Source organism: Eulemur rufifrons, chromosome 8 (assembly GCF_041146395.1).
Source record: "Eulemur rufifrons isolate Redbay chromosome 8, OSU_ERuf_1, whole genome shotgun sequence".
Lineage (NCBI taxonomy): Eukaryota > Metazoa > Chordata > Mammalia > Primates > Lemuridae > Eulemur > Eulemur rufifrons.
The window spans coordinates 81978583-81995807 of record NC_090990.1 but is presented as its reverse complement, the minus strand read 5'-3'; the positions used below and the strand labels follow the sequence as shown (position 1 = coordinate 81995807).

Genomic DNA, 17225 nt, shown 5'->3' with positions numbered 1-17225 from the left:
TGCTCTTTAGCATTCGCTAACTAAAAGGTTAAATGGATTCTCCTCCCTCCTTTCAAGCTAGGGATCTGATATTTCGATTCTGCAGACTTGAGCACCCCTTTCTCATCCTCAAGGGGGCGGTGACTAGAGAGCCACTCCTTAACCACAGACGCTCAAAACAGCACCAAAATCTCCTCGCTGGGCTTCTGGGTGCGTCAGATTAGTCACAGGGGCCAGCGCCTCAGACTGAGTCTGCGCATACTGCTGGTGAGCAGGAAGCGCATGCGCCTTGGTGCAGGCACGGCAGAGGCCACTCTGGGCGGGTCTGGGCAGCGCCAGTGTTTTGGGGCCTGAGAGTGGGAGGAGCCGGAGGCCTCACCGTGGTAACCACAGTGCCGCTGCTGCCCCGCCTTGCAGGCCTTAGGACTGTCATCGCCTCTGGGTGTGAGGGTACTTTGGCCACTGTCCCCGGAAATAGCCCCGCCGGCCTCTCTCAGATACCCCCATCCTCCCTACGCCGCCGTCGCCGCCGCCATGCAAGGGGAGGACGCCAGATACCTCAAAAGGTGACAACTCCCCTAGGCTCTGTTCTACCCTCCTTGCCGGGGCCCATAAGATGTTCTTGGGTTGGCTGTGAGATGTCACTAGGCTACGCTAGTTTAGCAGAGGGGTTGGGAGGCAGGGACAGAAGACACGGAAAGGGAAGGAGAAAGATGAATCTAGAAAAAAAGGAGAGAGCCCTGCAGGGGTGTGAGGACCTCCAGCGTCTGCATGATTTGGCGGGACCCTGACAGCTTTGAGAGATGGTTTCCTTGATACATTACATTATTCCAGGGGGAGGGGGGGAGTATGGCAAGATAAACCGCGTCTTCCCTTTTTTTTTTTTCTTTTCCTCCTCACAGACTCTCCATTTTCCCATAATAGATATATCCGTGGGAGCCTGGGAAAGAAGTCTTCTGGTGCTTTCGCTTTCTGTCCCCAGTTTGGGGTTCACTGCCATGGGGTTTTGAAATGAAGGGGAAAGAAATGGTGGCTTCTACTTTATGGAAGGCTGGATTAAGATGTTTTCCAGCCTATTTCTACTTTCCTTATCCATTCCATCCATTTGACTGTCACATATACAGTATAATTTTTGTAGGAGATTCATAATTACCAAGAGGTTTGTTCAGGAGCTTGATGTAAAACAGGCCATAATTTCTTTTAAATATGTGTAGCATCAATTACTCTTTTTAAAAAATTGTAATCTTTTGGGAGAATTTGAATTCTGGCAAAGATCAGATCACTCCTGATCAAGAAAAGATACCTCTCACTGGACCAAGGGTTAGCAGTGATCCAATAGAAAAACATCTTAATTTGGACTTTCCATTTTAAATTCAGTCCTTGTTACTGATTCAGTAAATACCCTGGAAAATTCACATGTATTCTTTTGTACACAGTTTCCTCATCTGAAAATGGGACACACATTACTCTCTGAGAGATAGGATGAAATATGAAAATACTTTTAAAACATAAAATGTGCATGTAAGGTGGTGGTATTATTTCAAGTTATAAAATACTTTTAGTGACTATATTTATCCTGGCTTGGCAGGGCTCTGATCATCTCAGAAATATCTTCCAAGCATTAATAGACTCTTAAAAAGGATTCAGACAATGGTAAAATAAAATCAACTGTATAGTCTTTGCAAAACTAAGGCATACATTGCCCGTCTTTTTCATTTTATATAAATACATCTGAACTTGGCAAATATCCAAGCTTTATCAGTAAAAATTGTTTAAATGAATATTTAAACCTTACAAATATATAATCGGTATTTATTTCTTCACTGAATTTTGCTTACATTGATCTTTAAAATACCTTGGATAAAAACTTTGTGACAGAAGAAAATAAACTTTAAATTCAAAATTGTCCTAAAAAAAAGAGCCACTATTATACTATTAACTGGTTTTCATGTAATATGTTTGTGTCAGAGGTATTTTTTCTTAGAATTGTGCCATAATGGACCCTTGGGCATACTGCAACTTGTAATTCTCAACCTATTGCTTTCTTTTAAAGCTATATTATCTAGAGTTCAAAAAAATAAAACTCAACCAGTCACTGTAATATTTGGAATAAAATAAGGTCAGAATCTGGAAAGGTTGAGAAAATACATTTCTCAATTTTGTCTGATTCTGATGACATAAATAGTAAGTTCGCATTGTCTGCTGTCAGATTAGTAATGTACAGCTTACATGTATTCAAACAGGCCTGACAGAAAAGGTTTATGATGTCTGATAGAACCTTCCATTTTAACTATTGATTCTTTGATAATGATTACATGTATTTCTTCAGCAGTATTTTTACTTTTATTTTTAACAAGATAGTAGTATATTTTCAATCTAATTGATCCATTCCAATTTTTATTAGTTAATTTCGGTGGTTTCATTATAGCTATTATCACTGAGGTATCTCTAGTTTCTATGTATACATTTGTAATATTTGCATATGTTTATATATGTAATAGATTATAGAATCAGAAGTCTTGGGTTTCATTTTTTGTCCCTGTGCCAGTTTGTGTTTTGCTTCAATAGCATTGACTAAGTACTTACCAAATACCTAGTGTGCGCTTAGCATTGTTCTCGTGACTAAATAAACACAGTTCATATCTTCAATAAGATATACAAACCAGTAAGTAGATAGTTAAATACAGTGATTTTTTTTTTTTCTTTTTTCCTCCTCTTAAAACTCCAGGGGCTTTCCATTGCTGTTAGAGGAAAAGCACCTACCTTCTCAGCTTCATCTCTCTCTGCTCCCCTTCTACCCCAGTAATTCCATATTTCAGTCTTACAGAAATAACTTCTTTTGGATCTCTGTATGTTTCAGTGTTTGATTCCTATATGCCCTTCCCGTTCTCTAGAACTTGCCTTGCCCTGTTCTTTACCCAGCTAACTCTTCACCTTTCCTGTTTAGGCTTAAATGTCACTTTTTCCAGAAAGGTTTCCTGATTCTCCCTTTCCCACCTCACAACCCAGGTCAGATATACCTGTTAGGTTCTCATGATACCTAATACCTTGTTTTCCCTCAATCTTACTACTTTATGGTTTGTGTTTCCTTCTGGTTTATAAACTTCCTAAGGGTAAGGTACTATGTCTTTTATTTCCCATTATATACCCAGAACTTTGCATGATGCCTGGAACATAGGTTATTAAATAAAGTAAGAAAGAAATAGGGGCCAAATCCTAAGGGCCAAGTCCCAAATATGGGACTTATGAGCTGTGGTAAAGAGGTGAGACTTTATTACAAATGTGTTGGGGAATTGCTGAAGGATTTTAAGAGCCAATGGCATTTCTTCCTTCCTTCATTCATTATGTGAGATTTTATCATGTAAAAGTCATTCAGCCAAGTGATAAAACATATTTGACGAATGAGACGTAAATGTGTATAATGCCTTTATGGCATTTATACAGACTTTGTATATTAGAAGTACTACACTGATCTTGATTGTACTTATAAGTGCTATATGAAATAAGTATGTGGCTTTTGTGTCAAGCTTTTTTCACATAGTATACTCAAGGTCCATCTGTGTTGTAGCATGTTATTAGTACTCATTCCTTCTTATAGCTGAGTAATATTTGCTATGGTTTGCGTATGGTTTGTTTGTTCCCACCAAAGCTCACGTTGAAATTTGGTCTCCATTGTGGTGGTGTTGAGAGATATTGGGAGATGGGGCCTGGGAGGTATTAGAATCATGGGGGTGGATCCCTCATGAATGGCTTGGTGGTGTTCTTGTGGTAGTGAGTTCTCACTCTGGCAAGACTGGATTAGTTCTCTCAGAAATAAATTAGTTTCCTCAAGAGTTCATTGTTAGAAAGCCAGGAAGCCCCTTGGGTTCTCTCTGCATTTCCCCTTTGACCTTCTCTACTATGTTATGACATAGCACAAAACCCCTCCGCAGAAACCAGGGCCATATCCTTGAACTTCCTATTCTGCAGAACTGTGAGCAAAATAAACCTCTTTTCTTTGTAAGTCACCTGGTCTCAGGTATTCTGTTATAGCCACACAAAATGGACTAAGACAATATTCCATTATATGGATATGCCACCTTTTGTTTATCCATAACGCATCTGTTGATGGACATTTGGGTTGTTTCCGCCTATTGACTTTTGGGAGTAAACTGCTGTGAACATTACTCTACAAGTTTTTGTTTGAACACCTATTTTCAATCTTTTGGTATATACCTAGGTGTGGAATTGCCAGGTCATATGATAATTGTATGTTTAACTCATTGAGGAACCACTAAAATGTTTTCACAGTGACTGCATCATTTTACATTCCCTCCAGCAATGTATGAGACTTCTAATTTTTCTGTATTCTCACCAATACTTGTTATTCCCTCCTTCCCTCCCTTCCTTCCTTCCCCCTTCCTTCCTTCCCCTCTCTCCCTCTTAAGTTTAATTGGCTTATAATGTTCAAATCTCCTATTCTTTTATTGATCTGCTATGAAGTTCTATCCATTATTCAAAGTATAATATTGAAGTCTCCAACTATTATTGGAGACGGTTTGTTTTTTCTTTCAATTCTGTCACTTTTTGCTTCATCCATTTTGGGACTCTGTTATTAGGTATGTATGTTTTTTTTTTTTTTTTGAGACAGAGTCTCACTTTGTTGCCCAGGCTAGAGTGAGTGCCGTGGCGTCAGCCTAGCTCACAGCAACCTCAAACTCCTGGGCTCAAGCAATCCTCCTGCCTCAGCCTCCCGAGTAGCTGGGACTACAGGCATGCGCCACTATGCCCGGCTAATTTTTCTATATATATTTTTAGTTGTCCATATAATTTCTTTCTATTTTAGTAGAGACGGGGTCTCGCTCTTGCTCAGGCTGGTCTCGAACTCCTGACCTTGAGCGATCCACCCGCCTCGGCCTCCCAGAGTGCTAGGATTATAGGCGTGAGCCACCACGCCCGGCCTAGGTATGTATGTTTTTAATTGTATAATCCATCTATATTTTCTAGATTGGTTGACCCTTTTATCAATATGTGGTGCCCTTTTTTTATTTCTTGTAACAATTTTTGACTTAAAGTCTGTTTTGTCTGATATTTGTGTAGCAAATCCATCTTTCTTCTGTGTGTTGTTTGCATGCTATATATTTTTCCATCATTTTACTTTCAATGTATATTCATGTTTTGGGATCTAACGTGAGTCTCTTATAGACAGCATGTACATGGATCATCTCTTAATTATCTATTCTGACAGTCACTGACTTTTAATTGGAGAGTTTAATTCATTTAAAATAAGTACGGAATAGGAAGAACTTATGTCTGCTGTTTTCCTATTTACTTTCTGTATGTATTATCTTTTTTGTTCCTAAGTTTCTCCATTACTGTCTTTGGTGTTTGATTGATTTTTATTGTGTGCTGTTTTGATTTTCTTCTCGTTTTCTTTTCTGTATATTTTTAAATAATTTTCTTGGGGATGACAGATAAAATCTTAAGTTTGTAACAACCTTGTTTGAATTAATACCAACTTATCTTCAATAGTATACAAAAACTATGCTCCTACACATCTCCATCCCTCAGTCTTTATATGTTATTGTCAAAGATCAAATATTTTTATACTGTGTACCCATTAGGGTAAATTTATAATTATTATTTTATAATATATCTTTTAAATCATATAGGAAAAAAAGAAGAGTTACAAACCCAAAATACAATGATACCAACACCTATATTTACCTGTGTAGTTACTTTTACCAGTGTTCTTTATTTCTTCATTTGGCTTCAATTTACTGCCTAGTGTCTTTCATTTCAGGCTGAAGAACTGCCTTTAGCTTTCTTATAGGGCGGATTTACTACTAATTAACTCCTTCAGCTTTTATCTTGGTATGTGTTAATTTCTCCTTCATTCTTAAGCATAGTTTTTCTGGATTCAGATTCTTGATTAATAGTTTTTTCTTTCAGTGCTTTAAATATGCCATCTAATTGCCTTCTGGCCTCTATGGTTTTTACCAGGAAATCAGCTATTAATATTAATTTTATCAAGTACCCTTGTATGTGATGAGTAAATTCTCTCTTGCTGCTTTCAAGATTCCTTCTTTATCTTTGGCTTCCAATATTTTGATTATAATATGTCTTGTTGTGGATCTTTTTGAGTTTATCTTACTTTGAGTTTGTCTTACTTTGAGTTCATTGAGCTTCTTGGATGTGTAAATGTATGTATTTTATCAAATTTGGGGGAGTTTTTGTCTATTTTTTCTAGTATTCTCTCTGCCCCCTTCTCATTCTCCTTTCCACCCTCATTGTGCATATGTTGCTATATTTGATGGTGTTCCATAAGTCTCTGAGGCTCTGTTTGTTTTTCTTTATTTTATTTCTTTATTTCTTTATTTTATGTCTTTCTTTGCATCCTCAGACTAGACAATTTCATTTGACCTATCCTTAAGTTTGCTGATTCCTTCCTTTTTCTGTTCAAATCTGCTGTTGAACCCCTGTAATGATTTTTTTATTACTCTTACTGTATCTTTCACCTACAATATTGGAAACTTATTATAATTTTTTTATATTATTTATTTCTTGAGATATTGTTTTGCTGGTTTCCTTTTTTTGTCCTAGTTTCCTTTAGCTCTTTGAGCATATTTAAGATAATTTGATTTAAAGTCTTTGTCTAATAAGTCCAGTGTTTGTGCTGCACTATGAACAGTTTCTATTAAGTATTTTTTCTGTGAGCAGTCCATAGTTTCTTATTTCTTCACATTTCATATTTTTTTTGAAATTGGATATATTGGCTGTTATGTGCCAAAAAACAAAAGAAAGAAATAAAAGGAAAATCATACTCCAGGTCTTTGTAGGGTTGGCTCTGTGTTCGGGCACTCCTTCAACACTTAGGCAATTTACAACTCTCCCTTAGCCTTCACTTCCTGCCTAAGGATCAGCCAGAGGTAAAAACTTACAGTCTTTTCAGGTTTTCTTCTGAGCATACGTCCTGCCCTGCTCATGCATGAGCATTTGCATGCTCACGGCTTTCTAGATTCCTCTTTAGATGCAACAGCTTTTCAAAGCCTCTATTCCCGCCAAAAGTCTAACTTCCTGGATTTTCCTCTCAGACTTTCAGTGTGTCTTGTTTGACTCAACAATTATTGTTTTCCCGGGAGTCGGGGGCAGCACCTTGTGTGTTTGGCTTTTGCTGATTTCAGTGACCACATAGCTGCATTGTCCTGACAGGGTTTCAAGTTAGGCAAAACAAAGGGAAGACCCAGCATACCCCAAGAAAAACCCCAGTCAAGTTCAAAATAATTCCTTGGGAGCAAGGTCCACTTCACTCCCTCTAGAACCAAGTGCTTACAGTGGCAACATGGGCTGCCATCTTTAAGACTGCCACTGTGCTGGAGAGTAGGGTGGTGTCTAGGGTAAGTTAAAACATCGTTAGTTAATATACTCTTGCTCTGTTTCTGTAGTCTTTCTTGTGACCAAACATTCACTTGGTTGCTGTAAACTTCTGACAATCTTCCAGAGCTCCAATAAGGTTGATTGAGACAGTTTTTGCCAAGTTTTTCAGTGTTTCTGGGGAGTGCTGGCCTCTAGAAATTCATACTCTGCTATTTTCACTCGTGTCACTTAGCCATTATCTTTTGATATTGCTTCTATCCCCATTCTCTCTCACCTCTCTTTTTGAGACTTCAATTACATATATTAGACCTACGCAGTGTACATTCCTGAATTATGCTCTCTCTTCTATTTTATATCTTTTCGTCTCTATTTTTTATTCTGAGTGCTTTCTTCTGGTTTGTTTTTTACGTCATAAATTCTCTCCTTATATATAATCTGTTATTTTGTATATTAATTGGTTTCTCCATAAATTCTGTCCTTATATATAATGTTATATATATTAATTGGTTTCTTAATTTGGGTTATTGTGTTTTTAGCTCTAGAAATTTTAAAAATACATAAGATCTAATTCTGAAAATTACCTAATATTAAGCATAATGACTTATTTTTGAATATCGTATGTAGGAATATAAATGTGTAAGTAATCGTTTGAGGCCTATGATGACGTTCTTTTTATTCAGAGGGGACTATTTTTTTGTTTGTGATAGTCAGCGATACTGAAAATCCAGGGTCAGCTTAATTAGTTCTTAGGAATTCAGATATATTAACCTGGGCTTTTTAGTCTCGTTGGGGACCAGTCTGCTTCTGTTTCACAATTATTCCTAGGATATAGTCCTCCTGTTTCCAACCCAAAGCTTGGAGTTTTACCAGGGCCACTGCTGTTTTGTGCCTGGACTCTAATTTTTGTGTCCCTAGTCACATATCTCCACCTCTTTTAATTTGCAAACACCTCTAGGGAAAAGCAGTCTTAATTCAAGACTTACCTCTCTTCATTTTCTTTTTCTCTTGGATTTCAACACTAATTTTTTCTGCCTTATTAGTTCTCCTCTACCTTCAAACAGATAAACACATACATGTTTCTGACCATAGCTTTTTAGATTTTCTTAGAAGGAGCATTGGTTTGAATTACCTAATCCTCTAATCCTCCACTACCAAGGTTTATTTTAGTAATTGAAATGCAGACTTATTTTTAAAAAATGAATATGGCTTTAAAGAAAAAATTTTAAAATTTTTGTGTGGGCTTATAAGTTTGTAGCTGTAATGAATACAACAACTATAACATAAAGGATGGGGGTGGGTGGGCAGTGGACCTAAAATTTTGTGAAATAGTACAGTATTAACTCTTAAGTACCTTGTGGAAAAAGGTTCACTAAAGCACTGTTTTTTCCCTAAAGCAACCACTAAAAATTTTTTTAAAATGTATAGCTAGTAGACAAAATGGAATTTAAAAAAATTCAAAAGGCTAGCAGGAAAATAAAACACACAGGTGCAAAACAGAAAATAAAAAATGAAATGATAGACTCCATCCATGTCAATAATTACATTAAATGGTTTAAACCAGTGCTCTCCAATAGAACTTTCTTCACAATGGAAATGTCTTATATTTGCGTCATCCCATACATAGCCACTAGCTGTATGGCCAGTGAACACTTTAAATATGGCTAGTGAAGCTAAGGAATTAAATTTTTAATTTTGTTAGAATTACATTTTTAATTATGTTAAAAATGTAATATATTTAATTTTTAACTTTAAATAGACTCATCTGGCTAGTGACCGTTGTACTGGACAGCGTAGGTCTTAATGTTCCAATTAAAAGGGAGGGATTACTAATATTGATTTTAAAAAGAAAAAAGAAAAGCAAGACCCAACTATATGTCATATCCAAAAACCACACTTTTCAATGTAGACACAGATAAGTCAATAGTAAGTGGATGAAATCAAACTGTAAATATCCAAAGGCTGGAGTGACTGTACTAATAGCAGATGAGATAGACTTTAAGAAAAAATATATTGTCAAAAATACAAAGAGGTATTTCATACTGGTAAAATCTGCTACACCCAGACAGTTTTAAAGCCAAATTATAATTAAACTTGCAGGAAACAGATGATTCCCATTTTATACAACTCTTCCATGGAATCTGCAAAGTAAGCCCCAATTAATTCATATTAAGATTTTAGAGGCCGGGCGCGGTGGCTCACGCCTGTAATCCTAGCACTCTGGGAGGCCGAGGCGGGTGGATTGCTCGAGGTCAGGAGTTCGAGACCAGCCTGAGCAAGAGTGAGACCCCGTCTCTACTAAAAATAGAAAGAAATTATATGGACAACTAAAAAAATATATATATACAAAAAATTAGCCGGGCATGGTGGCGCATGCCTGTAGTCCCAGCTACTCGGGAGGCTGAGGCAGGAGGATCGCTTGAGTCCAGGAGTTTGAGGTTGCTGTGAGCTAGACTGACGCCACGGCACTCACTCTAGCCCGGGCAACAAAGCGAGACTCTGTCTCAAAAAAAAAAAAAAAAAAAAAGATTTTAGAATAATTTTCATCTGAAAATCAGAAAAAAAGATATTCTTAGAAAGGAAAACTGCAGGCTAGTATCACTGATTAAGAAGAATGCAGGCCGGGCGCGGTGGCTCATGCCTGTAATCCTAGCACTCTGGGAGGCCGAGGTGGGCGGATCGTTTGAGCTCAGGAGTTCGAGACCAGCCTGAGCAAGAGCGAGACCCCATCTCTACTAAAAAAATAGAAAGAAATTATATGGACAGCTAAAAATATATATAGAAAAAAATTAGCCGGGCATTGTGGTGCATGCCTGTAGTCCCAGCTACTCGGGAGGCTGAGACAGGAGGATCCCTTGAGCTCAGGAGTTTGAGGTTGCTGTGAGCTAGGCTGACGCCACGGCACTCACTCTAGCCTGGGCAACAGAGTGAGACTCTGTCTCAAAAAAAAAAAAAAAAAAGAAGAATGCAAATTTAATTCAAAAGTATATTAAGACACAGCATCATCAAGTTGTGCTTCTCCTAAGAATATGAGTATGGTTTAATGTATTTAATGAATTTGATTTATTACATTAGTGGATTAAAGAAGAAGGACACATGATCATCCAGTGGATGCAGAAAAACATTTGTTGATATCCATAATTTAAGGAAAAAACTCAAACTAGAAATAAAAGGGAATTATGATATAAATGTATTTAATTAGGACACTTCAGAGGCATTTTTCTTAACGTTAAGACTGAGCCAAGGATGCCTTTATAACCGCCTCAGCAGTTCACCAGCTGTCCTATATAGGTAATAATATGAGGGAAAGAAGAGGTATAAAGATAGAGAAAAAATGAAACTGACATTATTCACAAATGATATAACTGTCTATATAAAAAAACCTAAAATAATGTTCAGACTATGGTATTAATATCAAGGTATTAAGTAACGGTGGCTGGATATAACATCTATATACCTCCCACCCCCATATTTGAATTTTGATATGGTGGTTTAAAAATTAAGTTAGAAAAAAAGTTTTTTTACTAAAGCAACTAACTATATAACATACTTGGGAATAAATCTAACAAATGGACCTTTCTAGAGAAATTTGTATTAATATAATTTCTCGAAAGAAAATTAAAATTTAAGTAGATTTACCATTTTAATAGATGCTTTAGTTAATCTACAAATTCTTGATAATCCCAATCTGTATCCCAAAAGGGATTTTATTAATACTGAATTTCAAACACAATTCTAAAATTTTAAGTGGAAGGGCAAAAGTCCTACAATGCTGAGAAAAAATTGAAGAGCCAGATAGGGGACACTTCCCTTCGATATTAATAATGTAAGACTAGATCTATAGACTAATTGAATAAAATAAAAAGCCTAGAAATAGCACACATTTAGATGCATACTTAATATATGAAAGAGGTAGCATTTTAAAGCAGTGATAAAAAAGACTATCAATAAATTAGGTTTCGTTTCCATGCTGTAGGTCACAGTGTATCAGTGGGTTGTGAATAGACTAGAATGCATTTTACCTGGTAAGAAGAGGTATTATTTAATGGCATTTTTTTTGTTTCATTTATGTGTATGGGTGTATGCTGGTTCCAGATGCAAAATGTACTTACTATAACTTATGCCAAAAGAACAAAAACCAAAAAAGTTTAAAAGATACCACAAAAGGTGCTGATATTAATACAATTGGTTATTTCTCTGGAAAAAATTTTAAATTGTGTTCCGACCCCCCACAAAACACAAAAATAATTTACAGGTAAATTGAAAACCAAAATGTAAAGATCAAAACAGTTAGCAACATGGAGGAAGTTGGTGACCTTGACCGGAGCTCTTTTGGTAGAGTAGAGTAGGGGTTGTGTGGAAGCCAAAGTCTAATTGGAATTGCTTCACATGTGAATAGACTAATTAGAGCAACTATCAAAAATGAAGTTTTGCAACAGTAAAAAGCAGTGTTAATGGGAGGGTTTTGTGGGATCAAAATAGGGTTTTCTTTATTTCTTTTGGTTTTTAATGAGACATTTTTAAGTGTTTATATATGTAGATGGAAATGGATGAGTAAATAATTACTAGAGAGCATTTTTGGGAAAGCAAAAAAGGATTGGATTTGGTTAGGGTAATCATTTTTTGCTGCTTTGGCCTAGACAGTCCAGGTTTTCGGCTGTTGCCCCTGTCTCATCAGATTTAGCATTTGACCCAATTAAAAAAATTTTTTTAATAACATCTCATTAGTAATTGCACTAAAATATTAATAAACTGAGGTGGATTTGGTAGATTTCCAGTTTGCACTTCAAGTTTCTTCCATGGTCTTATTTAGTAGTAGTATATGAGACATATCAGCGATGAATTGAGTTCCTCTATAAGTAGCCTATTGTGCCATACCCATGCTACAAACTGAGATGCGTGAATATGGTCTGCCAGTTGGTAGGGTTAATTGAATTCTGGACAGTTATATGTTGACTATTAGTGAAATATATGCAGGAAATAGATACTGAGCAGTCCTGCCAGAGAGCATATAAGAGAGTGAACACTTCCTACAATGGCTTTGTTGCATGGTATAAAATACAACTATTTATTATTTGATACAACTTTATTTTGCAGTAAATCCTTTTGATAGCAATAATTTTTCCAAAGTACTATTTAATAAAAAGTTAAGAACTACATTTTTGTTTCTCAAGAAAATTGATTATGAATGGGTGGTAACACAATGCTCATCAGCATTTGTCTACCTCAGGGGTCATAATGATATCACTAACCACATGAAGTCTAGAAACATAAGGATGTATTTCAGAAGTTATTAATTAAGAACACTGTCCCCAAAGGTGGCAATTTATCACATGCAGTTATAGAAGGTTTATTTTATATATATATTACTCCATAAAGCATAAGTTCTCATTGAGATAAAAAAAAACTTTTCTAAATCATTTTAACACATTTTTGGTTCTAGTTTTCATGTGCATGTATAAAAACAAACTGAAGCAGAGCTGTTGTTCAGAAGTCTTCATTAAAGGAAGAAATTCACAACCATTTAAAAGATAACAAGTTAATATTGGTATTATAAGATGCTTCAAATAGAAAATCATTTAATTCCAATAATATTAATGGTTTAATTTTTTTCATCTAATTAATGGAATCCAGGTAAAGCATTTGGCAATTAATTCTTTCATTGTGATTGCTAGGTTAAATTCAGTTTGAATGTTCCACATTTAAAATAAAATTATTTTGTGGTGATAATACAGGTATAAATTTTGGTGAAGAACATTGGTATGATGAAAGGAATTTTCTTACTAAATTAACAATCAAAACCAGAAATGTACTTTTCATAGGTTGTGTGCAGATATAATTCATAACTATATCCAAACAAGCTGGGATATTTTACCAATCAGAATAGAATTTGAAACCATAGTTGTCAATTTAAAAATATTCATATGATATATGAATATAGAGTAACTGAATTACAAAAATATTTTGAGCCTTTAAAGAACTATTTTATAAATCAACCAAGTGTCCTACAATAATTTTAAATGTTTTGTATGTAAATCCTATAAATTTTGTTCAAAATCGAAAATAATCAAGGTGTTCAACAAATGGAATACCTGGAATGTGAGTGTGTGAAGTACTAAAAGCAAAATATTTCCTTAGATAAAGTCAGTATGTACAGTAAGTTTTAAAAGTATGTTGCTAACATGTATAATATGAACTTAGTTTGTAATATATGTATTTTATATATGCAGTGGCAATGCCAAGGGGATCAGAGGAGGAGATTCAATTAATACTTTTTTCAATCCTATGTAAAGTGCTATTCATATTAAATATAGTTTCACCTCTACCAGGTTGTTAAGCCTCTTCTATAAATAAAAAATCTGTAGCATTTACTCTCTGTTTATTATTTGTATATAAATAGAAAAATGTGTGGATGTATATGTGCTAAAATGATGAGTGATTTCTTCTGAGTTTTGAGTTTATTTTTTCTTTGTTCATTTGTTTTAGTTTTTCTATAATTGATTTTGTGTTAGATAAATTTTAATTACTCCTGTAAAACAGGTATACACACAAAAACAAATAAAAACTAAAAAGAAATAATTAGGTTTAGAATTATTTGATTCCTTTGGAGAAAGGCAAAATATCAGACCTCAGAGGACAAGAATTATGCTTTTCCCCCAGCTGCTAATTTGTAGAAGACTCACTTTGAAAGTCATGGTAGGCGGCTACTCTTAGCATCTACACTTACATTTTTTCCTTATGCTTTTCTTCCCTTAACTGGATACAGTTATCTCCTTGTATGTATAAAGTCCGGTGCTTGGATTGCTTTCCATTTTATCAGGAAACAAATAACTAGTTTGCCTTGAAGTATAAATAGTTTCTGTGGTGCTATATTATATTTGTTTTTCAGTTCTCTTTTCTTCTTTTGATTCCTGTAATTTCTCTAGCTTTTGAACTTGTAGCATCGTACCATCCTTTTTATATGTGTCTATATCTGATTTCCTAATTCCTTGTTTTTTTGTGGCCTGCCTGGTTTCTAACTGCTCTCATTCTTTGCAAGTTTTTTCCTCCTATATGTCTTACTATCACTTTAGTTACTGACCTACCTACTCTATGCTTTGGTGTATTTAATCTCCTATCTCTACACATGACTGTTAATCATAGCCCTAATACTCTGGATCCTTCCCCTTCTTTTCATAAAGAATTCTGGTGAACAGATGATTTTTAAAAATTACACTGAAAATATGCATAAGTCAAACTATTATTTCCAACTGAAAGAAAAGCTGCAAGTTTATGATTATTGGAATTAAAATAAATTTAAGTTGTTGTCTTAGTTCTATTCTCATTGTGCTAAAGGACCTCACTAGTCAGCTCGCTAACAGCTAGTTGTGACAAGGAGTGAGAAATTTTGCTTGTTTCCATTGCTGTATCTCTTCTATTACAACTCATTTTATCGCCTTCTGATAATGGCCAGGTGACAAATAGTGATTAATTTGTCATTGGTTTACAGCAATTAAGAATTCATTATGTAACTTCATGGGCTTGAGGAAAGAGTATATATAACTTTTGTATGGAATCTACTATTGACACTATAATTTGAGATATGTGACTATACAGTATACATAACCTGTAAATGGCTTTTTTTGTTATGTAATTTGGGTGTGATTGAGGAGTGATTTTATTTAGGTACTAATGCTACAACTTACATTATTATATTAGATGATATATTACACATATTGTATTATAATTTATGTAACTTCTGTGATTCAGTTAATGGAGTGAATAATGGGTAGATTGATTTTTTTTCTAATGTAAATTTTGAGGCAACTGTCTTTGGTTTTGAAGAGCTGACTTCTAGTTGAAGTCATTCTCTTCAAATAATCTTAATTGTTTATTTCGTTCAGTTGCTTTTATGCATGATTCTTTGGGTAAATATATTTTTCCCCAGGTAGAGCTATTCAGCTTATGCAGGACCAAGAATTTTACGTGAAGTACAGAGTTAGAGAAAAAGAGTTATTTCCTATAAACTAGATAAGAACCGTGGACTTTTGAGTTTTTAATCTGATTATGCCCTTTTTATTTTGAATGACAGGAAAGTTAAAGGAGGGAATATTGACGTACATCCATCAGAAAAAGCACTCATTGTTCAATATGAAGTGGAAGCTACCATTCTTGGAGAAATGGGAGATCCCATGTTGGGAGAACGGAAGGAATGCCAAAAAATGTAAGTTTTCTTTATCTGTACACATTTTGAAAGTAGTGACCCTTATACGGACTTTATACATCTGATGTTATTTTAGTCAGCATAGATGATAAGTGATTATGGCATTCTTCCAGCCATACTTCATCTTAATGAAGGAGGGATTATATTAAACTATGAATATGGAGTATATTCTAGGGAAAATAAGATTTTTGTGAGCTTAACGGGAACCGGTTGGAACATATGTATTGTATTATAATTTAACCCATTTAGTAAATGCGTATAATAAAATATAAACTACTAATTTGTTAAATCAATCATAAGAGATATGTTTATGTGGGGTTTTTTAGCTTAATTTAGGAAATTTATATTTTAGAGGGTCCTGTGTTCTTCTCTCTTCCTTGGAAATTGCAGGAAGTAGTATGTCTTTCAAAAATTCCCAAATGGGGCACAAACCTTGAATTCATCCCTTGAAAATCTAGTCCTCTGAAAAATGTTAGCATTAAGGTAAGCATTTTCTGACTCAAGGGATTAGTCTTAGATCTCTTAGTATTCTACACACCTTCCTTCCTGCTTTTGCAATACTTTCAGGAGTCCCTTGGGAACTGATCTTTTTCATTAGCCTGCAGTTGTGCTGGTGATTATCTCACCTTCCTCTCATAGTTTTGTAGAAGTAGAGAAGGTCTGAGATCACCTAGTTTTTCCCTCAACTCTCTTCCCTCCATAAAAAAAATTTAATTTCGGAGCTAGTTAGAAAAAATTTCTATGCTGTGTTTCGGTAGTATTAAGTATATTCAGACTGCTAGGAGTACATGTGATAGTATTTTTAGCACACTGAAAAATACTGCATTTTAAGTATTAATATATAATGGTGATTCTCAACTGGAAGTGATTTTTCCCACAAGGGATATTTGGCAATGCCTGGAGACATTTTGTTTGCTATAACTAGAAGGGTGCTATTGGCATCTAGTGGATAAGAGGCCAGGTACTGTAAACATCCTATAATGCACATGCTAGCCACCTACAACAAAGAATTATTAGGCCCAAATTTCAGTGGTACTGCAGATGAGAAACCCTGGTATATAGCAACCTGCAAAGAGAAGCTGCTTAGTATCTTATTAGGATCTCTTACTTGGTCTTCTTATTTGGGTTAGGAGGAGACTAAATAACATTAATAATTCCCTAAAGATAATTGAGTCTTCTAGATAATACACTGGATTGAAGAGAAATACAAATTCATACATACATGTATTGTAAATTCTAACTCACATGCTCATATTTTTTTGTGTTCTCTCATACTTTTTCTCTTCTATTTGTGTTTACAATTGCTGCCTCATTTTTACATTTCAAGAATGCATGAAAGTCTCTTGAGATCTTATTTATTTGACATCCAAAGAAAAGCTAGCATATCAGAGTCTTTGCCTTTAGAACTTCATATACCCACATTTCAGGAGAGAAATTTAGTTTTAGTTCTTTAGGATGCAGTCAGTAGCCTTATTCAATTAGAATTCAGTGAGAATATTGTTATTATTTGAAAATCTGTAGACTTTTTAGACAAGGTATACATTCAGTAGAGTTAGCCACCTGGAAAGAGTTACTATGGACTGTGGCTAGAGTAAGCTGATTTGAACCTTAGTAAGGGAAAAACCCGAGTAACTCAACCTTGTGATTCTCAGCCCTCACTGCACAAGATTTGGAGAGAAATCATATTGTG

The 17225-nt window shown here is 35.2% G+C and overlaps 1 protein-coding gene across 2 annotated transcripts in view; it reads left to right on the top strand.

Annotated features, from left to right (window-relative positions):
- The first annotated feature begins 286 nt into the window (after window positions 1-286).
- The window catches only part of KIFAP3 (kinesin associated protein 3), a 139363-nt gene continuing 122424 nt past the window's right edge, over window positions 287-17225 (top strand). Inside the window, exons 1-2 of one of the 2 annotated variants that reach the window (XM_069478324.1) lie at window positions 287-545; window positions 15404-15535. In XM_069478324.1, coding sequence (XP_069334425.1) covers window positions 514-545; window positions 15404-15535 — 164 coding nt within the window. In that variant the 5' untranslated portion in view covers window positions 287-513. The remainder of the gene's footprint in view (window positions 546-15403; window positions 15536-17225) is intronic. The other variant, XM_069478326.1, reaches the window with a different exon arrangement.